General features: G+C 43.6%; 1 protein-coding gene across 1 annotated transcript; it reads right to left on the bottom strand.

Moving 5' to 3' along the window:
• Positions 1–1790: 1790 nt before the first annotated feature.
• On the bottom strand, positions 1791–25799 carry CYP4V2 (cytochrome P450 family 4 subfamily V member 2). The gene is made up of 11 exons (XM_024562751.4): positions 25342–25799; positions 19274–19386; positions 17860–17945; positions 16915–17105; positions 16450–16519; positions 14996–15122; positions 12835–13020; positions 9460–9562; positions 5372–5506; positions 5102–5281; positions 1791–3927 (listed from the first exon to the last, which is right to left on the bottom strand). The coding sequence occupies exons 1-11, from the start codon at positions 25553–25555 to the stop codon at positions 3755–3757; spliced, it is 1578 nt and encodes a 525-aa protein (XP_024418519.2). The 5' UTR covers positions 25556–25799; the 3' UTR covers positions 1791–3754.
• Between the last annotated feature and the right edge of the window lie 899 nt (positions 25800–26698).

Below are 26698 nucleotides of genomic sequence, written 5' to 3'. Positions count from 1 at the left end.
TTGGAAGCGTCTTACGGCAAATGGTGCCTGCCTCTATCATGGGCAGAGCATGTAATACAGCACCACTGAAATTTAAGCACTGAAGGGAGTCAGGGGATGTTTAGGTTCTGCTCCTACCTCCTTCGAGAAGACGATGTAGCAGAGTTGACAAGCTACAATTCACAGACCAAATCTGGCCCAACACTTGGCTTTGCGAATAAAGTCTTATTGCAACACAGCCATGTCCATATGGAATTATGTGTCCCGGCTTCCACCCTCCAAATACAGCTAAGTAGTTGTGACAGAGACGCCGTGGCCTGCAAAGCTGAGAAGGTTTGCTAGCTGGCCGTTCTCAGGCGAAGTAGGTCGAAAACTCGGGCTAGCTAGCACACCTGGCATAGAGTTTAGACTTCTCTGCCGGACACCTTGACTACAAAGCAGTGTACTGGTTTTCGCAGGAGCCTGTTTCTGCTCAGGGAGTTTCACCTTATTTTAATTGTTAAGAAAAAATCTCTCTATACACTGAAATACATCTCCCTGCATCTTCCATTCTTTGGTCCTAGATTTACCTACTAGATCCACACACACAAAAATCATTCTTTTTGTGCTTTTAAAAATATTTCAAGACCAAAACCACTTGCCCAGTAAGTCTCCTTTGTTTTCTAACTACGCCTCAAAATCGCATCACATCATTTGGGCTGGAAACTTAGATTTCCAGGGAGCTGATGCTTAGGTAAATATTTAATGCATACTGCTGCACTGCAGAACTGTGTTTATTAAAAATGTAGGATAATGTTGCCAATAACATAATTTCTGGCTGTAATGAAGGAGCATATTTGAAATATGCCAGCTGTGATGCTTTTGAGATTCAGGGTGTCTTTCAAAACACCTGCCACTTCTTTCCATTGTGGTTTACATTTCCTGTCTTTCCTAGTCAGTCAACTTACATTTCCTGAGAATAGAGGCTGTCCTAAAAATTGTATTTCTCTGTGCTAATCATTTCTTCAAAGGAAAAACTGTCGGCAGATTGAGGCACAATTGTTTTATTCAAAGTGTGGTGGGGGAGGAGGGCTCCGCAAGTACCCTGCACTACCAGAAAGACGAACAAGTGGGTCCTAGAGCAAATTAAGCCTGAAACACCAGTGAAAGGGGGAAAAAAAGACAAAACTGAAACTGCCTTACTTCAGGCACATCATAAGAAGGCAGAGTTATTTGGAAGAGATAATAATGCTGGGAAAACCAGCAGGAGGAAGGAGAAGGGGGAGACCAACTATGAGATGCAGTGACTCCATCAGAGAAGCCACAGCATGAGCCTACGGGAGCTGAGCGGGGCTGTTGAGGACATGATATTGTGAACGTCACTCACTCATAGGGTTGCCAGGAGTGGGGCCAGACTAATGGCAAATAACACATGTACACCCTGCCCCCAGCAAATTATTTAGGTGTTGGAAAGGAATATGTTTTGACCTCCTAGATACAGTCCATGGTAAAAGTTGATCTTTTTGAGATCATAATCTCTTTATTTGTGAGACAGGAGAGTAGTTGGTCCAGAAACTGCCATTCCACAGTTGTCTGAGCATCAATTCAATCACTCATCACCTGGAGAGGTTTCTGGATGATAAATCCCTGGGGACCCAATAGATGACTGTGGGTTTTGCTGACTCCCAGGTAGTCCTGAGAGATTTCACTTTCTTCTGTCAGCTGAACAAAATGTTCTGGTGTTTCTACTTCTCCTCTAGTTTATTTTTCAGAGTCAGGGAAACTCAAAATCAGTCTGTGATGACCACATAAGGATGACATTAACACCAAAGTGTTATTCCTTTTATTTCCTTTATTGATGAATCAGTCACCTATTAATTTACCTTTGAAAGTTATCTGTATTTCAAACTGACATCAGTTCTTAGAATAAATGTAGCATCCATGTTTAAAATGTGATTTATCCTTCTTAAGACACTACTTTCAAGCAGGAGCACGACAGATAAGAGGCACACAATAGATATTTGATCATTCTCTTGTTTACGAAAAAGTCAGCATCTTCATTTGGATATTACAAACCATGACATACTTTCCCCATTCCAACTTGGACACAATTTAAGGGAATTTCCAGTTAAAATATGAATAACACATTTTTCTGGAGCCAAATGAAGATTTCAGGCCAAAAAGTAACCTGAAGCAATGTTTTACTTTAAATTTAATTTCATGTCTAGTATAGGGTCACTGAAAAGATTTTCAAAAGGCAAGGCTTAAATATAAGTGCATGAAATTGAGAAATAATACCGATTTCTAGCAATAAAACTTTAATTATCCAAAATCATCTGGGAACAGATTTTCTACATAGACCCAGTTTCCAGATAACCAAGTTTATGATATCATGGGAACCATTTTCAGCGGTGTCATCTACTTCCTTAACTTTTTCTCAGCGACTTGGGGACTGCGCTGGGCTCTTTGGGCCAGTGGCATGGGCACCGTGGCTGCCCCAACCTGCAATGCCTCGGCCTGTGAAGTTTGCCGAATGGTTTTGGTTTGGGAACCTCTTCCTTTGATATCTGTTGAAGAATATGTATTCCATTCTCTTCATTTGTTGCTTCTATCTGCTATTCTTTGAGAAAACTAAAGAAACCATCTTATTAAAAGTATTTATTAAAAGAAGTTGTTTTCAAGTCACCAGGTGAGGGAGTAGAGATATGGTCAATGGAATTAAAATGCAGGGAATGTGTGTCGCTTATCCGCTTGGTAGGTATGTTCTGGAGGATTGAATTTCCTTGAAGGTTAACCGTACACTGAGACAATGCTGGGTGGCTAAATATGCATGCGTGCTTTCCCTCGTCCTTAATGATGGAAGACTTCGAGAAGATCTGTGCTCTATTGACACACCCGGTTATAGAGCTGAGCTTCACAAAGCAGTAGCGTACTGTAGTAGAAGTGTGTCATTCTGGGAGTGGGGAGACTGAGAGTGTAGACCTCTTTCTATTTCCCGCGCCGCCACCCACTCGTGGCATGTCTGTGGACCGAAACTTCCCTCTCATTGATCTTTTCCATCACTGAACAGGAGTATAACTAGATAAGATCTAAGGTGCTCCAAAAGCCCTTAACCAGCATTACAAGGTACAGTGAGGGATTAGAGATTATGAAGAGGAATCTCTCCTCATAATACATGATGGATAAAAGTAATTGTGATGTTATGTAGAATGAAATGAAGCCTGTAAGTACCCAGTTAAAGGGATATAAAAACAGAACCTATAGATCAACTTACAAATGATGTACCCTCCTTGATATAATCTGGAGAGTATTACAACAATAATTATTCTTATAACTAATGCCACTGATATAATTTATAAAACTTAATCTCCTTCAGTCACAGTACGTAATTACTCACCCTTCTCAGATTAAATGTATATGTGTGCTGGCACATTTGTGTTCCTGAGTCAACAGGAACACCTGAAAAAATTCTGCAACCTCAATGGAATTCTATCCTTTAGGTCTGTAATTGAAATTGAAGTGGCCTATGGATCCCTGTCGAGAAACTTACACATTTATTTGGGTATGGACATCGGTTAACTCTCCTTTTGGGATCAAGACCAGGGGTGAAGGCTATGGTCATTTTAAATATATAAAAACTCTCTGTTGGGTAGACTTGACCCCAAGGTAAGTGGTGACAAGAAAAATTTAGGTCTAGGGATTAAGGGAATTGAATTGATGATCTATAACTATAAGTGATCAAGTTTCCCTTAGAGAACGGTCTTATTCTTGAGACACGCACAGCCCTAGAATAAAGTTAGGGCTCATCGACATTTCTCCTCTTCAACTTGATCCAGATGCCGTTGGTTGGACGAAGAATCAGCTCTCCTACCAGACCAAGTTCTTCTCTTTTCTGGTTGCATTCTACCCAAAAGTGCCTCAGGATGCAGGAAAGAATGGCCTTTTCTTCCATGATGGCAAACTTTTGACCTTCAAATTAATGTAAATAACATCATTTTAATTATAGATATATCACAAATGCGAGAAAGAAGAGGTTCTACTGGAGGAAGCAAGCCATGTTGGATTTTCACGGTAGGCCTTGGGGGCACCAGAATCATTTGGGATGCCCCCTGAAATGGAAGATTCCTGAGTGCCCTTCCCCACTTCCACCCAGTGCATCTGGAGAGCTGCGTGGGCCAGGGATCCGTATTTCTGCAGCACGCCAGTGAATCCTGGGCTCGCTGGAGCACAGGACCACTACCCTACAATGCCTTCTTTCGGGGCCTTGACGTAAGTTACTGTGGAGTCACCAGGCCTCATTTTATCAATACCTGCATTTACATAAATAGTAAAATGCCAGAGATACTAAAGCCAAAAGTGTTCATAACGCCTGGTGCTGGGCACTCATTTTGTCTCAGTGCTTCAGCTGGTCCCACGGTAAGCATCCTGTGTTGCTTTTGATTTTGACACAAAGCAATTCTTAAAAGCGATGAACACAGAAATTAGCTTAAATGTAACTAGTCATTATAAATAAGCTTTCTACCATAGAAAGTATATTCTACTTTAATCCAAAACCTACGACATTTTAAAACTCTACCACGAAACCAATGATGCTTTATATTACGGCGTGAACTGTGTTCTCCCAAAGTTCATATGCTGAATTCTTACTCCTCAGGACCTCAGAATGAGACTGCATTTGAAGACAGGGCCTTTAAAGAGGTGATTAAATTAAAATGAGACCCTGATCCAATCTGACTGGTGTCGTCACGAAGAGAAGAGATCAAGACACAGATAGATACACCCAGAGGACAAACTAAGTGGAGACCCGGGAGAAGACCTCCATCTATATAGAAAGAGATATCAGAAGACACTAGGCCCGATGACACCTCCATCTTGGACTTTTGGCCTCCAGAATTATAAGCAAATAAATTTCTGTTGTGTAAGCCACCTGGTCTGTGGTACTTGGTACGGCAGCCCTAGAAAACTGATAAACTTTATGAGAGCCCCATTTTAAATCAATAAGGTATAGTAACGTGGAGAAAAAATAAAACACCCAGCTTTGTAAAAGGCTTGTTTGTGGAACACTACATCTCAGAGACATTATTGTGAGAAACCTACTACCATGGGGGCCTGAATGGTCAAACCAGCTCTGAGGGATACAGACCAATACAGTTCCTGGGTCCAGCAGAGAAGGGCACGTATGCGTACGGATGGCGTCCCGCGGAGTTCTCGGGAAAGAAACGCTCCGGCTGGAATTCCTCCGGATTTGGGAAGTGCCTCGGGTCTCTGTGCAGCGCGTAGGGAATGATGAGGGCTTGAGAGCCTTTGGCAATGCTGTAGCCGCCTGTCAGGAGGCAGGCAGCGCACGGTGAGAACGGAGCGACAGACGTTTACAAGCCCTCTCTCCCCACTGTGTTGATTGGAGAACTCTTACCAATGTCACAATCTTCGTTAAGGTGGCGGGCAAAAAAAGGAACAGACGGGAAAAGACGAAGTGTCTCCTTGATGACACATTCCAGATATTTAAGTTTCTTCAGGTCTTCTAAGGTGGGGGGGCGATCGGACTGCCCTGATTAGAGTAAATATACATGAAATAAATAAAATAAAGAACTATTTGGGCTCGGGGGATAAAACATCAAAAAAGAACATATTAATCAAGGCATACCAACAGCTAAAGTAGAATATCTCATAGTAAAAGTAATCAAAATAAAATAAGACAATAACGCTAGGTAAAAGGAACCAGACACACAGGTCATATATTCCATCGTTCGATTTATACTCAGAAGTACTCAGAGTACATAAACCCATAGAGACAGAGAGTGAATTAGCCACTGTCAGGGGCTGGAGGGAGAGAAACCGGGGAGTGGCTGTTGAATGCTACAGGGTTTCTTTTTGGGGTGCTGAAATGCTTTGGAATGAGAGGAAACAGTGGCACAGCATTGCGAATGCATTAAACTGTACGCTTTAAAATGGTTCATTTTGAGTTCTCAGAACTTCTTCTAGAAGTGCATCTCCTCTTGGGTCAGAGTCTCTGACTTTCCCCATAGTGTGGCCCCCAAACACCTCCCCCAACCGGGTTCCCATCTCAGCAAAGAAACCGAAACTGCTTGCTGCCTCCCGGTCTGTGAGGAGACAGTGACCTCTCTGGACTTGCCCAAGGGAGAAAAGCACAGCAGGGAGCACAATTGAGAAAGTCAAAAGTGAAACAGACCCACTTAATGAACAAGCCAGTGAGAAGATTCTGAAGCTCGACCTGTAACAAACTCTGCCAACCATTTTTCTTTTTCAGAAGAGGGTGAAATCAATTGCCCAAATCCAAACTTGTCAACCATCTCTCAGCCTGCCCTGCACAGGGAGGTAGATGAAAAGGCACTGGGTAATCTGACCAGAGTTGAAGTGACAGAACAGGAAGATAGGAAATCAGGTCACAGAATAGAGCTTCACTTTGATGAAAACCCTTCCTTCGAGAATAGAAAAAAAAATCTCTCCAAAGAATTTCATCTGAGGAACAGCGGTGATGCATTTTCAAAGCCCACTGAAATATGTGGACAAGATTTGATGGAATGTGCAAACCCAATGCAGAATAGCGCCAGCAGGGAGAGGCAGCCTGGGCAACGAAGGAGACACCTTCCCGGGTGTACGCCCACTCCGAAGCAAGGGCTGATGACTTGGGGGCAATCATGAAAGGTGATATCTGGCAAAACCCAATTCATTACTACTTGGTTCCTGATACGGATGATGAAGAAGAGGAAGGAAAAGAAAGAGAAGAAGAGGAGGAGGAAGGAAAAGAAAGAGAGGAGGCTTGAAAGATACTGATGAAGAAGTTAATGGGGATGAAAGAGAAGAACTGATGGATTCCAACCTTCTCTTTAAATTTTTTTTCTCCAATCACTGGGAGCAAAACCTTCTCTATTGTAATTTTGTTCCGGTGTATTTATTTATTTTTTTCCTCTTATACTCAGTCACTCTGCTCCTGATCTTTTCTCTCCTCGACATTCTTGTCTGCAATTATCTTGGGGAAAATACCTTGAGCAGAACACAGTGGGGAAAGAATCTCTAACGTTTCCGTTCCAAATTCATTTTTCATCCCTTCCTGACTCAACAAACCCTGTGTGGAATCAACACCACTGTGCTCTGTGAGAAGGAAGACAAACTTTCTGTTCCCACATCTCGGTTGCAGGCTGGAGGCTAGCCCATGTGGTAGTGCGTAGAATTCTAGATTTCCTCCTCCTTTCTCTGTATGTTGAGCTCACTGTGTCTCTGTAATTATGGGCAGCTAGCATTTACCAACAAGTACCTGTCTACTTCCTCTTGCATAAAACATTTTTTAAAACGTTTTTTAAAACTTTTGTTTTAAAACTTTTTAAAAAATGCATTTATAGGTCAGCAAAAGGTGGGTTTGAGTGAGGTGTTTCGGTGGGTTAAGTGGGCATTTTGACGACACAACTTTCCCTGTGGCATGTTTAATTGTGATGTCTAATGGACTTCCTTTCATAACACTGTTAAAATAAAATTCCTGATAATGACTTGAGTGAACACGTACAATCTTATTTGGAATTGGCATTCTCTATTGTAATTTTATTCCTGTTTATCTTCATTTTTCTTTTTTGTTTCACTGGAAAGAAACGATAATGCTCGGTTTTAAACATTAAAAATGTACCAGTTGCTTTGTTACAACAAAACTAAGTGTAAAGTTAACCTCAGTTAAAAAAAAAATAACAAGGAATTAAAACTTACATCTCAATACCAAAGATCAGTTGCTCAAAGATTTTAGAACTAATATTGGGGGTAGAAGAAAAAGTGAGGTACAATTAGCAAAAAACATGAGAAGCAACAGAGTAAAAATTCTAGTAAAAATAATGTGACTAATTAATTATGTGAGGTCAAGAAGCATTTGTGAGACCCGAAATGAGCTAGAAATTTTAGAGAACACAAACACGTGAATGTATTCCAAAAGAACCTGCGAGTTTTTAGAACCCCAGATGTACCTACGGGAAGAAATCTGAAATTCACAGTGATATGGAAAAACTAAAATGATGGCAGAAACAGACAAGAACTTTGGGTTGTCTCAGTTCTACAAAACAAAGTCCCTCTCGATAGGAAAGTCCAGGCCTCACACAATCTGAACACGAAATTACTTTTCCAACTTCATCCCTCAATATAGTCGAACACACATTCTGAATTCTACCTGTCCTTTACTATTTACTGTTATCTTCAAACTTTTCTACTCTGCCATTGTTCATCCAGTTCCCCTCTTTCTAGGATGCCTTCCATCTCTTCCTTGTATCCTTTATTTTTTCCCTCCCTGCTTCTTTTCTGTAGGAAAATCCATCAGATACCACTTTGTCGGTTGGCCAACTTAACCTTTACCTTTCGCCCTCTAGCTACGGGTGGCCATGTGACATGTGATTAAACAAAGGCAAAGCTGATGGCACGATGCCTTGTCCCTTCGTGGTGGGTCCTAATCCAGGGAGCCTGCAAATGTTACCGTATTTGGGAGAAGGTGCTTTTGAAGATTGTATTAAGGATCGTAAAATGGAGAGATGATGGTGGATTATCCAGGTGGGACCTAAATGCCTGCCCAAATGTCACTGTGAGAGAGAACAGAGGGAGATGTGACACACATCTACAGAAGAGAAGGCAATGTGAAGGTGGAGACAGAGATTTGGTGACAAAGCCGTAAGCCAAGGAGTGCGGGCAGCCACAAGAAGGAATGGGTTCTCCCTTAAGGCTTCCAGAAGGAGTGCAGCCTTGCCAATACATCGATGTAGCTCAGAGACCCTGATTTCAGATTTCTGGTGTCCAGAACTGTAACAGAATACATTTCTATTGTTTTAAGCCACCCAGTTTGCAGAATTTGTTACAGCAGCCAAAGGAGACTAATATACTCTTCATCTCCTCCTCCCCTTTCTTCTTGCCTTCAAGATAAACCTGAGACCCACGAACAGCGATCAAAACACAAAACCCATAATGGTGAAAATGACAGAAAGAAAAAAGAGCAAGCCCGGGATTCTGGTGACATCCGTGTTGTAAGTAAGGACATCTTACTTAGATTGCTGGTGGTACGAAAGAAATTTATGTCCTCTCAGCTTAACCCACGTTTTCTCTCATTTGTGGCCCGAAGCAATCATACTCAAACAGCGTTCCTTGACCCCTCTAACTAGCTTCTCCTCTCTGCTCTCAGACAGCACCTTCTTCATATCACTCAAGCACACAGCCACGATGGGATGGTTTATATGCAATGTCTGCTTCATCTGCGAAGCAGTGAGCTCCTTGAGGACAGTAACACTTGTCGGTGCTACACAGCATCTAGCCCGGTGCCGTCACATGCCTGGAAGTTAGCAAATGCCTGTAAATGAATGGAGGAGCTTTTGCAGAGGACATTGGTCCTGGAAGGGATCCTACATGGCAGCCTTCCTGCTCATTACAACATCTTTAGAACAGGTCCTATTGCACATTCTTCATGAGAAAGAACGACAGTTGCTTCAGTGACTTGGGACCTGGTGAAGGGGCCAGACATACCAAACACTTCGTCCAGCTCATTGTCCAATTTTTTCTGGACTTCTGGATAGGAACCCAATAGATACAAGGACCAGTTTATGGCAGCTGCAGTTGTGTCATGGCCCTACAAATGTAAGAAAAAAATAGTTTAAAAAGGAGAGTTCCACTGAGGAGCTGGGAGGCTAACTCTTGTAGATTGTGTCTGGATGGGACAGCTGTCACGAGACCCCGGAACGTAACAAAATGTTGGACAGTGTTTTACTTTGGTGAGGAACAAATAAACGAAACAATCCCTTCAGAGTGGATGCCTCTGCTTAGAGGGGCATTTCTGTGCTACTAAGTCACAAACTTGGTAGGAAGTGGTGGGGCTGGGCCAATAAGAGCCACTCTGAGGGAACTACGCACACTAGGCTGTTTTTAAGGCAGTAAAAGTCTGACTCTGCTTAGCCGACTTGCCAGTTCTGTACTCCCCTCCCTTTCCCCCATTTGTAAGGTAGGCTTTACCTCTCATTGCCAGGGAGTATGTGTGTGCTTCTCAGTAATAGCAACCACATCAAGAAGTTGATAAATAGCCTCATTGAAATCTTGCGGAGTTTTAGGCAAAACACTACATGAACACTTTGTAGAAACTAACTCAATTATTCTTCACTAAAACTCTGGAATACTTGATACTTCTATGCACATTTTAGAGATGACCAACTGAGACCCTTTCCCCCCCCAAAAAAAGCTAAGTGACTTTCCCAGGGCCAGATAGCTTAGTAGGAGGTGGAGGCAAGAACAGGACCCTTGGAGTTTCTGATGACGAAGTAGAAGTATTCCCCTCTGGGAGTGTGGGGACCCGCGTTAAGGACACTCCAGCTGGAGTGTGAGGGGACCCCCCCGGGTGACTCTCTTCTCTATGCACCCAGTGTTTGAGGCATTAGCACCTATTTCCCAAACTCTCCCACAGGGACACTCCACGTGCAAAAACGGCGAGTTCTTCAGAAAAAGAATGTATTTGAAAAATACGAAATAATATTATAGCCCTGTGACTATGACTTTCAGGGAAAAATTCGAGAAAGAAAACAAGTGATGTCCCCTGTGGGACACCATACTCTTGGGTTGTCCCCAGGCAACGCAGGTGATCCTTGTACTAATTCACCCCCTGGGCAGAAACCTCCGGAGCACGTTTTTTTAGCTCCTAAGTTGAATTGTTGAGGATTATTCTGCAATTTTAAAAACTATATAGTTCACAAGTCTCTGATATTGGCGTCGCTGCACTTTCTCACATTTGCAGTTTCTTTACAGAAATGACTTTGAACTCCAGATAAAATCTGGCCCATTTCACTCAGCTGTTTACTAAAGTCACAGAAGGAAGTGCTCTTGCTAAATAATGTTGAAGAGCCTTTCTTGAATTTGAGTGGAAGCCTGATCCGAATGTGTAAGAGACGCTGCTGAATTCCTGTTTCGCTTTGCTCCCCAAACACAGGAAAACACAGCACTGAGCGGACAGAGGCGCTTTGGTGGGGCTGGGCAGGGGCAGGAATCCCAGTATCTGGAGTCTAAATATCTAACAGCCAGAACCGTGCATGGGCGGCGGGGCAGCCACAGCCCGCGCCCACCTCACGGGGGAAGACACACTGTCAGTCACTCGTGCTTTGCCTTCTGTTTCGTGCAAAGAAGAAAAAAAACAGGATGTCAAAGCACGTTGAGCTGGACAAGAGAGATCATTAGTCTGGTGGTTTTGGGGAAAGTGAGGGGTTACTGGGAGAGGATGTGTGTGTGCGTGAACACGTGTGTGTGTGTGCGTGTGCCTGCACATGCACACGTGAGTGTGTGGGTGCAGGGCCCACTTCCACATTAGATGCTAGCCAACATCTGTGGCACAGGAACGTGCCAGGCACGATTCTTGGTGCACATGAGAAACCATTCACCGAACAGCGGTTCTGTTCTGCAAGGACCGTGCTGTACCCGTGGCCATTTGAGGGCTAGGGGAGGGCTAGAGAAGAGGGCCCAGGGTCACGCTTCCCGTACAGAGCTGGAATGTGGCCCCAGAGCCCACATGCTTAACACCTCTCCACTTTTTAGCTAATGAGATGTCCGCTTTCTGCATAAGGTCTCTTCAATAAAGTGCTCTGCTTGAAAAGGAAGATTAAAACCACCGGCACAGTCCACGTCTCCATTTTTTACACACAGGGAGCACATCTCCTGCGGCCAGGCAGCACAGAGCCGGGAACAGTCAGGTCTGCAGGCCCTCCGCACAGCTGGCTTCCTGCTACAGGGCACAGAGCCCTCCCCCCAGGGAGATCCGGCCCCAGCCGGCTGCAGGGAGGCACAGCAAACACATGCCTGCAGTCGCTGCTCCTGAAGCCCCTCCCTCACTTCCAGGGCATTCCACGTGCTGCTCTTTAAAACCACTTTTATCTTTATTTGGTAAGCCACATGTTGAGAGATTTACTCTTCATAATACCTCGTATAGTTAGAATTATCTTTGCAAAATGTATCTTTTTTACTCTTATTTTTTATTTTTACTGTAAAGACCAGAAATCCCTTCAGAATCACAAACTGGCTACCTTCTCTACTGGAAGGCTCCTGTTATCTTCTTTAGTTAGGGCAGCTCGTAGCAGGAGCTGAGCACTCACGTCTGGAAGTTCAAAAAGGAGGGAGTGGCTGGCATTAAAAAAAGAAGGAAATCTTACCTTTCGCAACAGCCTGGAGGAACCTACAGGGTATCATGCTAAGTGAACTAATACAGAATAGCATTGAATGGAAAGTGCAATTCAAAAATTTTAAAAACTAGAGGGAGTGAAGAAAAGATGTGTGGCGTTCGGAGATTCAAAGGAAGCAGGAAGCAGAAAGTGATACAGAGAACAGAGAGCAACTTCTAGCTGCTCTTCTGCTTGGAAATGTCTGGCGAGCCTTAGGTTTCCTGGAGAAAACCATGTGTCTACCACTGCACCCACCGCGAGTCACAAGCTTTTTCTGAGGCAGAGAGTTGATCTGGTACTTAATCAGGGTCTTGAATTCTGTATTTTCTAATTATAATACAATGACTCTTCCTCAGTCACAGTAAACTGTTTGAAGATGTGATTAACTTTTAAAACATACTAAAAGCTTTTCAAAGGATTCCTGTAAGTTGTTTTTTGTTAAATTAAAAAAAAAACTGAAAAAAAATCATCTCTTATACCAAGAATCCCAACACATTTTAAAAGGCCGCTACAACTACTTCTTCCTACTTCATGTTATTTCCAATTTTACTGTTAAATACTTAATTACGCATGTCTAAGCATCGCTGTTTGCTATTTCTTCGTCCTTAGCATTTTACACTCCCAAGATTTAAAAAGCCGCACACAGCCCCGGGTTTTGTTATGGGACAGGAACCGTAATTTGTTAACGATACCCGACAATGCAAAATACCTCAAACATGAATGTGTCCACTTCTTCTCGAATATCGTCACGACTTAGCTTTCTTCCTTCGTCATCCGCCACATTTAAAAGCAAGTCAAGAAAAGCCCTGCGTTTCTTTTTGGAGGAGGTAGCGCCCCCGTCGTTGCTCTGGCATTCTTCGGCTCTCTTTATTTCTTTGGCCCGTTCCGTGATGACCTGGTGATTTAGATAATCACATGCTTTTGTTTGGAATTTGATAAGGCCTAATCATGCATTTTCCTACAAAAATATAGGAGCTTCTTTAACTGATTATTTTTCCCTAAACCTTTCCTGTTCTTTTTAACTCAACAATAACATAGGCTTTTGGAAAAAATATAGTAAAGCTTCCTGTGAACATTTTTAGGGCATTATTTGATAAGATTTTTAAAAACAACTTCATATCAGACAAATACATAATTTGCAAGAGCTATTTTTGCAACCCTTCCAACACGACAATGGAGTAGTAGTCTACTACTAATTTGGGGCCTAGGGAGTTGACTGAGCTAACGAGAAGAAAGTCTGGGTGGTGGAGAAAACGCACTCATTATATGTTTAATAGGCTAGTTACAGATCACACTCTAATTACATGTTGTATTGGAGAAAAGCATCACCCTGTATGTTTGCCGTTCCTCCTGCCGAGAATGCTCTTGCCTCGGACACCAGCATGGCTGGCTCCCTCCCTCCTTTCAGGTCCCTGCTGCTCATTGTCACACTGTCAGAAAGACGTCCCCTGATCACTGTGACCCCAGTCCCTAGCTCTCACTATCTTCCTAAGCCTACTTCATTTTTTCCCATTGCACTTGACTCGACATTGCACGTGCTAGTTAGTGTCTTTCTCCTCCAACAGTGGGGCAGCACATTGGTCTTCATTCATTCACATGTTCCCAACCTTTAGAACGTGGCTTGGCATTTTGAGAACGTTCACTAGATATTTGTTGAGTGAATAAAAGAATGAAAGCCCATACACTTAATTTGGCCATGCATTTCAGCTCTGTTCTCCTTTCGGCAGTTGCGCAGATCTGCTACTGTGTGGCTTGCGTGAACATAGGCCCAGGTCTCCAAGGGCAAGCACCGTGTCCTCTTTAATTCTTGGTGGAACCCCTAGTGCCTGGCGCTCAGTATGCGATTTCCAACAGTATTAAATGAACAATACTGTCCATCCAATAAGGGATGCACCCATTACTGATGCTGATGTTGATATTAATGCATGACATTTGAAGAAAAGTACAATTGCACGCATCAGATACAAACTGTTTGGTGTTCACTTAGTGCCAGATGATTGTGCCATACTCCACTACAGACAGCTCCCTCCACATCCCACCCGTCTAACAGCTAGTGGCTTGGTACCCACTGAGCCTGCTGGTGGTAGACAGTGCCTCACCGTAAGGAAGCAATGCCAACGTATTGTAACCCAAAATTTACAGCAAAGGGTAATTACAATTACTTACCCACGTTTATCAGCACATTTAAATTGTAATTTGATGTATGTGTTCAGTTAACTTTTACCTTTTCATAAACACAGTTTTACCACAAAGACTGACATCCCATTTCTGAAACATAATCACCTTGTCCTTAAAAATTAGATAGTAATAAATAGTTATCTTCCCCCAGTTAAGAGATTGCTATAAATGCCCTTTGCCTTTGAAAGCCGCTGCCATGTAATCCAAACATTTGCCAGGAGACTCTTATAACACAGACCCTTGCATCTTTATTCTTTTACCATAGCACCCTGTTTGTTAATAAATGATGGTAGAGCACATCACATTTTATAATTATGTATTTATAGATAACCTCCCCCAGTGGGGAACATTAATTACTTACTATTATTTCTAAACCTCGGTACAGAATTGGACACTTAGCAAGTGACGAATTAATATTTGGTGACTACTTAGTTTAAAGGTATGTCATCTACCCTTTTTTCCCATTTTCACTCAACTTTTATTTTATGAGACACAGGCCCTGTGGTCCTACCGTGGGCTTGTTAACAAAACACAGCACTCACAGACTTAGGAAAGTTCTAGAAAGCGAGAGCGGTATGGCGGCACAACGTGGTTAATTCCCCTCATGGCAGGGAATGGTACATTTCAAACGGCTGCAATGGTCAATTTTATGGGATGTAGGTTTCACGGCACTAAAAAAATGGAGGACTTACATTGTTGGTAAAATTATGTACAATCCGTAGGGTCCTTTTGTGTTCCCATCCTTCACTAAACATGAGGTACACAAAATCAAGCCAGAGCCAGGGCGCCTTCATCCTTCGATGTATCATATCACTTATCCTATAATAGGATACAAATATGTCAGCTGACACGTCCACAATGTGTGTTGCTCGGACACCTGTCTGGCGCCTGGTCTCAGTGCGGGTAATGTGTGGCCATGACAATGATTCGCCTCAAAGGCTGCTACAAGCTCCATCTGTTACTATGCTCAACAATGAAGTATGGGTTTTCGCACATCCAGTGAGGCTTAACAATCGAATGGGTTCTTTGGAGAATGCATCACAAAACATCCTCACTAGATGGCCCTCTGACCTCTGCTTCTGTTTCTCCAGGAAGAGCGCCGGACCTCCCCAGTCTGTCTGTGGCTCTGGCGCCACAGCTACCCTGATGCAATCTGCCTGCTTAACGTCCACTCCTCTGCTCGATCGCTTCTCTGGAGTGACAGAGAACTGGTTGGCCTTCTCTGCAGGAAAGTGCTCGCTATCTACCCATCTGTCACACACTGCCCCAAGTTCCTCCCTCAACATTTCCAGTCATAGAGCAGGAAGACCTCGACCTGGTCCCTCCTTCGAGACCAAGCTTCAAAGCCAATCCCGCAGACAGGCCTTCCCTGGGCACTCAGTCTGTGGGCGGTATCGCCGTTTTCTTCTCAGATATCAACTTTAGTTTTTTTTTCTTTCTAAACAATTATTATAAGTTTATATTGATTGGCTTCAATGCTTGTCTCCCCTGTTATTCTGGGCTGTGCGCCACTATAAAACCAGGCAGTACCTTGTGCAGTGAATGGCAGCTCATATATGCTAATCGGATATTTGTTAAAACAAGTAAAATGAGCAGTGGACGTAATGACAGAATACAGCAAACCAAACCCCGCCCGGGCCTTTTAACAGCTGAGTATCCTCAGGCAATCTTTCAAAAGTAAAAATGATTATATCTCAATTAAAAAGTAATACACACTAGTGCAGAAAATATGGAAATGAATAACAAAAAATAATAAAAAAAGAAGCATGTAGCACAAAACAATAATCACAGCTGACATTCTGGTATAGTATCTTAAAGTATTTTTTTCAACGAATAGTTTTTTACGCCTAGTGATCATCATGCTTAAAACATTTTTATCTTTTTGTCACTAAATATCATAATATAATCTCTCAATATATTATAAAATAATCATCTAAAATTACTACATAATCTGGGTGTGCCAAAATGTACACAACCATTCCTCTACTGTTAAAATACATGCTTACATGATTAGGTTGCTTTTTAGTATAATGTTTCCTCTTGAAACAATGAAAGAGATACATCCCAGATAAAAAATTATCAGCAATAGCTTTCTAAAGCCCTAATCCATAACAATATTAAAAATAACTGGAAGGACTCCATTTACCTGTAAACCGCACGGACATACTTGGAATCGTCATCGCTCTGGGCACCAATATTCTTGCCCATGGCTGTTTCTGTAAAACACAGGTGAGAAGCAACCATCAGTTCTCACGCACACACCTTGCATTTATTTTCCAGTGGCAAACACTTCAAAACAGACATGCATTCTTATATATTTTACAACTGTTCTTCCTCCCTTCTCACTATCATACCATTTACGTCTCCCCCTCCCTGGTTGTGCGCTTTCTCCCCGCTGGCCTTCCCTACCTGTTGGCTCTTTAACCTCTGGGCTCAGCTCCAAGCCCTGGCAGCTGCTGCTGTCTCTCCAGGGGGCTGACTGAGCAGTGAGAGCACCCGAGAGAAGCCAATCTTTCCAATCCCTTCACTTGCCTTCCCGGTGGCATGTCCTTTCCTATTCGGGCCATTTCGTTTCACACCACAGATCTAGAAACAAATCAGTGAGACTTACCACAGATTATATCTAAGGCACAAAGAGCGATGTACATGAAGCAGTTAAAGGCTTCTCCGTCAGCGTGTTTTTTAAACTTGTTAACCAGTATATTTGCTTGTTCATTCATGACATCCAAGAAATCTTCCAGAATTGTAAAATGGAAAGTGGGTGTCAACATTTTTCTCCTGGAGCGCCATTTGTTCCCAGTACTAGAAATACAAGTAAATAAAACAAGGTCACCAATAAAACAATATCCAAACCAAACCCAGTAAACACGACAAAGTGCTAGAACAGCTGAATCTACAGATGCTCAAATGCTTTGGTCAGAATGACAAGGAAAAATTCACATATCGTTACAGATGGACACAGTTTAGATATCCCTCTATATCACTAATATTTAAAAGAGCATTCCTAAAAATTGAAAAATTTAAAAGTTTTTCAAAAACCTAAGCTCTGAGTTTCTAAAAATTAGATTCCCACCACCTTTATCAAACCTTAACCTTCCGAAGAGCAACGAGCTCCGAGTCTACTTTGTCTGTCATCTTCAAATTCTCCAGCGTCCCCACCAAGGCCCTGCCTTTTGTTTTTCAGTCGGCGGAGCCCTATTTCTGGATGTCAGCTCGGGGCCTGAGGTCACTGGGCTCCCCATACTTCTCCGAGGAGGACTGCTTTTTTCATTGACGTTTCAGGATTTCCCTGCTGAAAACTCCCTTGTGTTCCACTCCATTTATACACCAGGACTTTCGAATTCTTCTTGGAACACTGGTGACCCGCATTACTGACTATTGTGGCTGGAGATTACTGCACACCCTGGATCCCTGTCTGTCAGAGGCCCGTTTCCGCCTGACCTTGCCCTCCAGCTTCTCCCTACTACCAGGTAGGATGTTCTTGCTATAGGAAGACTACCTTGTGTCATGACATAAGTTACGCACGAGACAGCTTTACAGATTCACACTGACGTACCTTGTCAGGAGTCCTAGGCCAAGCCATGGTTCCAGAAACTTGTACATATAGGATTTGTCAATTTGCTTTGAATTCGTTAAAATCACCTTAGAAAGAGAGAAAAAATAATAATTAAGAGATGTAGATATCCACACAATCTCAATTATAATACCTGGCTAGAACACAACTACTTTCCAAAGCAACATTTCACAACTATTATTTTTCTGTGATTCGGTTTTATTCACGTGACTCGAAGAAATTCATTTAGAGTTTTGAACATGTTAACTGTCACTCTATTTGGAGACTAACGGAGTCGACCGAAGGGAAAATGGCCAAGGCGATTCCCTGGTTCCTGCCATGAACAAGGAACCCAGTGGAGACACTGACTGAGGTGGGCAGTGAGGGAAGAGGGTGGATGTAAGGAGGCCCACACCTAGGGAGATGGTAATCACAAGCTCATTATCTGCTATGTTGACTTGGAGGCGTTCAAGTTGCCATACTCTGAAAGCAAGTGTGAAGCTCAGGATAAAGTTTTGCACTAGAGATGCTCACATTTGAGTGACCCAAGAATGTAAGTCACATTGGAAACCATGGGTGGCATTGGGTCATCTGGAGTCAAAGTTGAGCATATAACACTAAACACGAAATGCTTCTCAGTCGTCTTGCTCAAGTTCTCCACTCTGGACGGACCTCTGCCCATTTGCACCAAGCACACTGAGTCAGCAGTGGCTGAAATCCTTTATGTGGCCCTCTGGCTTTCTCCCCTGGACCAGCAGATCCTGCAGTGTGGTATGAGAGAAACTCTAACGGTTTTACCGCAATAACTAAGAAAAAACGATCCCAGCCCGCTTTCCTAGGAAACTGTTTTTAATTCTGTTCTATGAAGAGAAGAATTGTTGATTGCACTTTTAGCCCCTTTAAGGAGTGATTTCGATAGCATGGATTAACAATATCTGCCTTATCAATATCAGATTAGTATTCTCTTTTAGGAAAATTTACTTAAATCATAAAAATATTATAGATATGAATATGAGACTGAGCATTTTGGAGGAAACACTCAAATTTTATTAGTCTTATGTTTTTGGAATCTTAAAACAGTGCCTGGAAGATAATATAAGCTCACCTTCTGGAACAATCTATTTATGGTTCTGTAAAACTATATCCTTCTGCAGACTTTCAAAAAAAAAAAAACAGAAAAAGGGAATATATTGACACCCGATAACAAAGGTGTATAAGCATCTAGAGGCTGCTATTGTCCCCTAAATTCAGACTCTATCTAGAAAGCATTAAATGGTCCCTACACAGCCCAAGATATTTAATGAATGCTCAATGTCTTAAATTCAATTACGTGTATGGAGGTATTTACTATATTCTGATGAGATTCTCACACCATCAAATATCCAGTGGAATATTGATCCCATTCATCAAGACTCACCTCCACAACTTCTGTGTTATACATGGCCACCAGCGGCACGGGGCCAAGCCAGAGTTTGAAAAGTGGCAGATATCGGTATCTTTCAGTGTACTCAATTAGCTGCTGAAAAAAATCTAGGAGAAAATATTTAATTTTAAAGAAGTCCCTTACTGTGTCCTTTGGGATTTCTTTACTTTTTTCTTTTGGGTAACTCACTTAATATCCCCCAGCTCTTTTACATCGTAAGGGTAAACCACACAGTCCCTACAAAATGACTTCATGAATAAAATATGAGGACTTCAATTTAATTATAAGCGAGATAACATCTATGCAACAATCTGGCTAACTATCAAATGCCAAACCCTGGGAATACTTGTATGAGCTTTATCGTGTGCCTTTCCCAATCACACTGAGGCTGTGAAACTTCTCCTGGCCCAGCTTCAGGTTACCCTTTCAGAGCAGGGAAAACCCGTCCAGCCTGTCCAGCCTCTCCAGCCCTGGTAGATATATGCTTCCCTTCCACTCTCTCTAAAACAGCACTGAGGTTCCGCAAAAAATTGAGAATAGAGCTACCATATGATACATCAATTATTCGTCTGGGTATTTATCTGGAGGCCAGGAAAACACTAATTCAAGAAGATATGTGTGCCCCAGCGTGCACTGCAGCATTATTAACAATAGCCAGGATTTGGAGGCAAGCTTAGGTGTCCATCCACGCATGAATGGTTAAAGAAGATTCCACGCAGTGGAATCCTATTCAGCCATAAAAAAGGATAAACTATTGTCATTTGTGACAACATGGATGGACCTTAAGGGTATTATGCTAAGCGAAATAAGTCAGACAGAAAAGACAAAAACAGTCCGATTTCACTCATATGTGGAATATAAATCAAAAAGGAACAAATGGAGAAATATAACAAAGCAAAAATAGATACAGACAAGAGAGCAGTGGTTACTTTGGGAAGGGGGCGGAGAGTAGGGGAGGAGAGTGGGGAGGGGGAGAAATGGGTACGGGGGGGTCAAACAAATGGTAATAGATGGAAACTAGACTTTTGGTTGTGAGCATGCAACGGAGTATACAGATATCAAATTATACTATTGTACACCTGAAATTTATATAATGTTATGAACCAATGTTACCTCCATAAAAAATAATTTAAAAAAACTCCCCTGCCTTACTAATCCTTCAGCTTCTTCCATGTCTCAGGGACTTTACAGTACCTATGTGTGGGAAACATTTATTCCTGCTGCTTTTTGTCTGATAACACCTACTAAATGTGGTTTTGCTGCAGTCTTTTCTGGCCCTGCAAACAAGACCTTGTAATAGAGCTTCCCGGAGCTTTACCGTTAGAGGAGGCTTGGTAGATGGCGTATGTGAACTCTGTACTGTTTTTACAACTTTTCTGTAGTTCTAATATTTTAAATAGACAAAATTTTATAAAGAATAAGCAGTTTTATTTTTCTGAAGCTGGAGGGTGATTAAAAATATTTTGTTAGTAGAGGAGGAACAGATACACACAGATATATAAATAACTGGCTATTTCTGTATTTTCTTCAATATGGGGAAAAAAGCTTATAACTTAAGAGTCCAGGTGGGGGAATTTGATTTGGAGCTGTAACTAAAATGTGGAAGAAATGCCATAGTGAACATTAGAAGGAATCGTTAAGCTAAAAAGAGTTACTGAGCAGCAGCGAGGAAAACGTAGGGATTAGTTAGGGAAATTTGAGAGCCAAACATACGACAGGTCCAGAAATAAGAACGCATTCCACAGACAAGGAGTATGTCCCTCCAAAGGCCCAGGTCCTTACTCACAAGGAACTGATAATCAGAGATGGTCACATCTGTAACTAATCACAATATCTGATAAAATGGAGTGGGTGCTAACAGAAGTTTAAGTGTGACCAGTTAGTGATTTTCGTCGAGAGGACTGGAGAAATTCCATGAAAGAGATGGCATTTGAGCATAAAAGAATGAGTTGGCTTTCTATAGGCAGAAAAGGGGAAGTGAGGGTGAGGGGCAAGAATGTAAACCAAGCAGCGGAAGGAGCCGAATGGAGGCATGGAGGGCTGAAACTTCCCTGCAGGTCCAGCCAAAGCAGAGGATGGGAATGATCACACTGGAGATGAGATTGGAGTGTTGGAAGACTATGGAACTTTGGTTTGGGTTTTTGTGTTTTTAAAGATTTTATTTATTAATTTTTAGAGAGAGGGGAAGGGAGGGAGGAAGAGAGGGCAAGAAACATCAATGTGTGGTTGTCTCTCATGTGCCCCCAACTGGGGACCTGGCCCGCAACCCAAGCAAGTGCCCCGACCAGGAATCGAACTTTAGTTTGCAGGCTGGTATTCGATCCGTTGAGCCATACCAGCCAGGGCAGAAGTTTGATTTTCTTTTATAGGCTCCAAGCAATAACTGGAAGTTTCTGATGAGCACTAGAGTGACTGGAGTTGTATTTTGTGTGAGATCTGTAAATAACTCGTGTATTCTGGGATCACAGGACATTTTCTGGGGAGAGGTGGGAAAAAGACTAGGATTTGATGCAACCAGAGCTAGAGGCCTTGGTCCTGCTTTATGGCTGGTCCTTGTGCTGGGTGTGGGGAAATGCTGACCATTAATCCCAACAACACTGAAGTCACGAGGAAAAGCTGGGAATCAACACTTTCTGCGCTGAAATTCTTGAAGCCCCAGGCCGGGGAAGGCAGCCCAGCACTCAGAGAGTCACTCAAACAGTGACAAAACTCTCAGTCAGGGAATACCATTTTGGTGAGGGCCACCTGGGCGGAAACACAGAGACTAAAGAGTTGGTGTCCAGGGCCCAGACCTCAGAGCAAAGGCATGGCAACGGTTAGACGGAGCCCAAGTCAAACAGCATGAGGTCAAGAGAGGACTGGAGTTCTAGCTGGGGAGTCAACTACCTGTTAGGAAGTGAGGCAGAGGCCTCGTTAGATTGCTAGCAAACTCTAGGTAGGGAAGGAGGAGGAGGGCAGGCTAGCTGGGAGGCATATGGGTTCCCTGGCATCTTCCAGGCAAATGGAATGCCCATTTGCCTAGAAACAGGACTAATGCCAGCCGCACTGTGAGGCCACTGCTATGGCTCTTGAGACTTTGACAGGGCTGTTTCAACATGGCTATTTGGGCACCACAGACAAACTGACGTGGCATAAAAAAATGAACTATCCAACTCTTCTGCTCCTTGTCAATGCGGATAAATGTTCACATATGCAGCTCATCCCCGCCCCTTACCCCACCCCTGGGCTTCAGGGCAAGCTGCTCAAAGAGCAGTGGGAGGGAGGCCAAGGCTCAGGACTGTCCTTTGCAGATGACCGTGAAGAACCAGTAATAAGTTTCTAAAGCATCTTCAAAACCTACTAATGCTTATCCTAAAATAGTTAATGTTCATTATGTCATATTTATCTCATGCAGCAGGTAATTACACACCAGACCAGGGCTAAGGGTTTTGGACACCTTATGTCTTTTATGCCCCACCACAGCCAGATGAGAAACAGTTAAGTACCTGGCACAGTGTGACTATGCTAGTAAATGCTGGAAGCTGGCTTCGAACCAGAAGCAACCGGACCCAGAATGTGCCATCTTAACCATTACACCATACCGCTGCAAAATTTCTTGCAGTCAACACAGGTGGCTAAACGGTTGTGGAAAGAGCTAGGTCAGATCAACAGTGTCAAAATATATGTACAACAGAGAGAAAGAAGGAGCTCATACCCTTTGCGACAGCATGGATGGAACTGGAGAGCAAAATGCTAACTGAAATAAGCCAGGCGGTGAAAGACAAATACCATATGATCTCACCTTTAACGGGAACATAATCAACAGAAGAAAAAAGCAAACAAAATATAACCAGAGACATTGAAGTTAAGAACAATCTAACAATAGCCAGAGGGGAGAGGGAGGAGACAGTGAGAAGGGTTTTCTACTGTAAAGGACACATGGACAAAACCAAGGGGGAGGGTGGAGGCAAGGGAGGAAGGTGGGTTTGGCTGGGGTGGGGGGGAGGGGGAGGAGAAAATGCAGACAACTGTAATTGAACACCAATAAAATAATTTTATATATATTATATATAATAATTTATATATATATATATATATAGAGAGAGAGAGAGAGAGAGAGAGAGAGAGAGAGGCAAGGCATGCCAATAAACTGATGGCCTTGCCCTAGCCTGACAGAGGAGACAGGGAAACTGTCTCCCTGTGGTTTGAAGGTAGTGGGTTGGTCCAACAGCAGAGAGCAGCTGGGGAAGCCAGGTGTTAGGAGGAAAAAAAGGACTGGAAAAGCAAGAGATCAGAGCTCAAGAGTCTAGTTGGAAGCCAACTGCAATACTCACGGTGAGATTACTGAGGCCAGAATTTGGACAGTAGTCATAAAATGAAAGGCACAGCCTCTGGTATGAGAAACAAGGTTACTAAGAGCAAGGACTGTATCTTAAAATGTTCTGATAGTCCCAATTTTGCTGAGCTCAATACTGGGCACAAAGGAACGTTTCCTATAAATGGATGATTGACAATTAAAAATTTACTCTAACCAAGTTCTAGACAGTGATCTAGAAAATGATGCATGCATTAAATGTAATCCGTGGGGAACAGACTCTAACTTGGAGGGTTTTAAACAACTTGTCAAAGTCAAACACCTTGGTTGCACAGCTGGAAACTGAGCAAAAGTTTGTTTCATGCCATAATCCGGTAGTTGTTGATGGATTAAAAAGTCACCTTGTAAAAGACAATTCATTGTCCTTCTCTTCACTCAAGAAGTAACTGTAAGGAGAATTACTTTAAATAATCCATCAAATCACTATTTTGAATGGATCTCGTGCACTAGAGATTTCAATTCTTAAAAAAAAAAATTCCCCCCCAAAATATGATGAGATTTCGTAGGTATATTGTTTCTTGTTGCAGAGGGTTATCTATATTTCTACACAATTATTTTTTAAATACTATAAAGCCTTAGGGTAGAAGGGGAGTTTTAGCATTAGCCATGATGATTTTTACACATGTGGCTTTCATGTATCTGAATTTGTTTCATCACTTGTAACATTAGTCACATTGACTGAAAAGTTTACTTGGATTTCTCCTGCCAGAAACATTTTCAGTATTTTGGCAACACTCTCCCATGAGGCCCCATCATATTCTTGCAAAGTTGAAATGACACATTATTTTCATTTGGAGAAAGAAGAGTGAAAAGAGATCATCCTTCAAGCTTTGGAGTTAATATTCAGTCTGTAAAACTTCTGTAACAATTAACCTGAGGGGATTAGGTTCTGGTCCTGGGCTCATTTGAAAATACATCATTTGGGCAAATCTTTTCAGTTCTGCGCATTTTATCTTATACACCCATGAAGATGAAGAGCTCAGCTCTAACTCACCCTCCCTCATAGGCGATTGCAAATATCAGGTGTTTCTAAGAGCTTTCTAACGTACAGTGATTTTTTTCCCTGTCAGCGAAACATAATATAAACCTATATCTTCAAAAGATGATTTCAATTTTAAAAAATCACTCTTTAATTTTTTTAAACTTGCTGCATGAGTTTTGGGGAAAGCCCCACCAACATAATTTTATTATTATGTAACTCTTTAGAGCAGGGCTGAAGTGTCAAGGCCAAGAAGTAATTGAACTTGTGGTCAAGTTTTGTGGGAGAGGCGTGGTCTCAAACGAATCTCTAGTCCCTTCTTTTTGAGAGAGAAACAAAGTTTTAAGGTGTTTCTGCCTCCCAGGCTTTAAGAGTGAAGACAGAAGAAAAGACAGGCGGTGTTTAGACAGAGCAGCAGCCTCGAGTTGGGACAAGAAGAGAAAAAGCGCAAGAAAACTTTCATATGTTACAGAGGGCACCACCGCTTGTTCCGAGTGTCATAGGAAAAACTGGATAGGCTTGGGAACCCGTCATGTTATCCAGGGGTGACAGAGACCTCCCGCACCCAGCAGGCCCCCGAGTCGTGGTGTTCCAGGCTGAGGAGCCGGGATGCGCCCGGGGCTACGGCTCCGGGAGATGCTGCTGCGCCTGGGGCACCGTGCTCGGCAGCGCGCGCCGGTAGCGAGCCCACCGGCCCTCGGGCGGGGATGCTACCGGCATGTCCCTTACCTCTCGGGTCTGGCTTCAGCACCAGTAAGTGTCCCACCAAGGGGTAGGCTCTGTCCTCAATGGTCGGGAGCGACTTCATGTGCAGCCATTTCTGCACTGAACTCGCCAGCATCTGCAGGAGGTTCAGGATCACGGTGACGCCAGCCAGGGAGACGGCGCTCAAAGCGCCCCAGAGCAGCAGCTTTTGGCCGATGTGCACCAGCCACAGCGCCATCGTCACGCCCGCTGTCAGCTCCGCGCTGGGACTGAGACTTGGGGCGTCCAGGCCGGGGCGTGGTCGTGGACCCGGCCCCGCCGCGGGGCGTGGGGGCCCAGGGAGGAGTCCCGAACTCCGGGAGGCGGGCTCGAAGGGCGGGCGGGATGCGGAGCTTCCGGGAGCGGAGCGCGAAGAGGTGGCGCCAGGCCAGATCGCGTCCTCCTCCCGCTGCGGCGGGTGTGCGCCGGCCGGGACGCCCAGAAGCGGGGCCTTCGCGTTGCCTGGGCAGCCCTGCCGCTGGGGACTGGGACGGAGCCTCCCGCGCTCCCAGGAAAGCGCCGCGGCGGCGCTACAGTCGTGCGGGACCAAAGCTTAGGCAGGCGCACGGGCTCTGTGTGTGGTTCCAGCAGAAAACGAAAGCCCGAAAGCCCGTTTCGGAAGACAGAGCGTCTGAAAGTCAATGAAGCCACTAGAGTGGAGCGGGGAGGGGAGTGGAGGTCACGTTTAAGGCAACTTCGCAATGGAGAGGCGCGCTGCGGCCAGGGTGGGCTTGTCTTCGGGTTACAGGACCCCGCTGCGGGACCTTTATGTTTTAAAATTTAAGTAAAGATGTTTCGGATTTGAAGTTCGGTCTTGCGAGGGTCTTTTATTTTGTTTTGATTTTCCATGTGGGCACTTAGCCTCCTGTGTTTCCTTGCGCAACCGCGAGTGTCTTCCACTGGCTGTCTGCGGGAGGTGGGTTGCATCCTGGCTGTGCCTCCGGGTCATTCAAGGACAGCTTCTTACTTTGATCTAGAGTAGCTTTAGGGACACCAACCTTGGGAGTACCTGTTAAAGTTTGCCCTCAGGTCACGAGACAGCTGAGTGATGTTGTTGCGACCCGAATACTTTCCAAAATATCCTCGGGACCAAATAAAGCCAGCACGTAAGAGAACAAGGGGTGGGGGTGGGGAGAGGCGGTAGGAGAGAATGATCATCCCAGTCTCTGGAAGCCGCAGAGATCTGAGATGCTGGGAGAGGGGGCCTTAAATAGAGACCTTAATTGAGGAGTACTCTGAAAAGACGAGGGAGCCAGCCCACTGAGCCTACGGAAGGAGAAGGGAAGGACGGTGAGAAGGACTCCGCAATTCTGCCCAAGGGCTGTGTTCCCTGACTACCGAT

The sequence above is a fragment of the Desmodus rotundus genome, chromosome 13, assembly GCF_022682495.2.
Source record: "Desmodus rotundus isolate HL8 chromosome 13, HLdesRot8A.1, whole genome shotgun sequence".
Classification (NCBI taxonomy): domain Eukaryota; kingdom Metazoa; phylum Chordata; class Mammalia; order Chiroptera; family Phyllostomidae; genus Desmodus; species Desmodus rotundus.
The sequence above is the reverse complement of the archived record's forward strand: the minus strand, read 5'-3'. Positions and strand labels throughout refer to the sequence as shown.

What these genes read in the sequence shown, in the direction of transcription:
- CYP4V2 (XM_024562751.4), bottom strand. Translation starts at nt 25,555, where the DNA reads ATGGCGCTGTGGCTGGTGCACATCGGCCAAAAGCTGCTGCTCTGGGGC. An exon ending in TATGTCCGTGCGGTTTACAG is followed by an intron (nt 15,123 to 16,449) that starts GTAAATGGAGTC and finishes ATCCTATTATAG; the next exon opens with GATAAGTGATATGATACATC. An exon ending in TAACGAAGATTGTGACATTG is followed by an intron (nt 5,282 to 5,371) that starts GTAAGAGTTCTC and finishes GCCTCCTGACAG; the next exon opens with GCGGCTACAGCATTGCCAAA.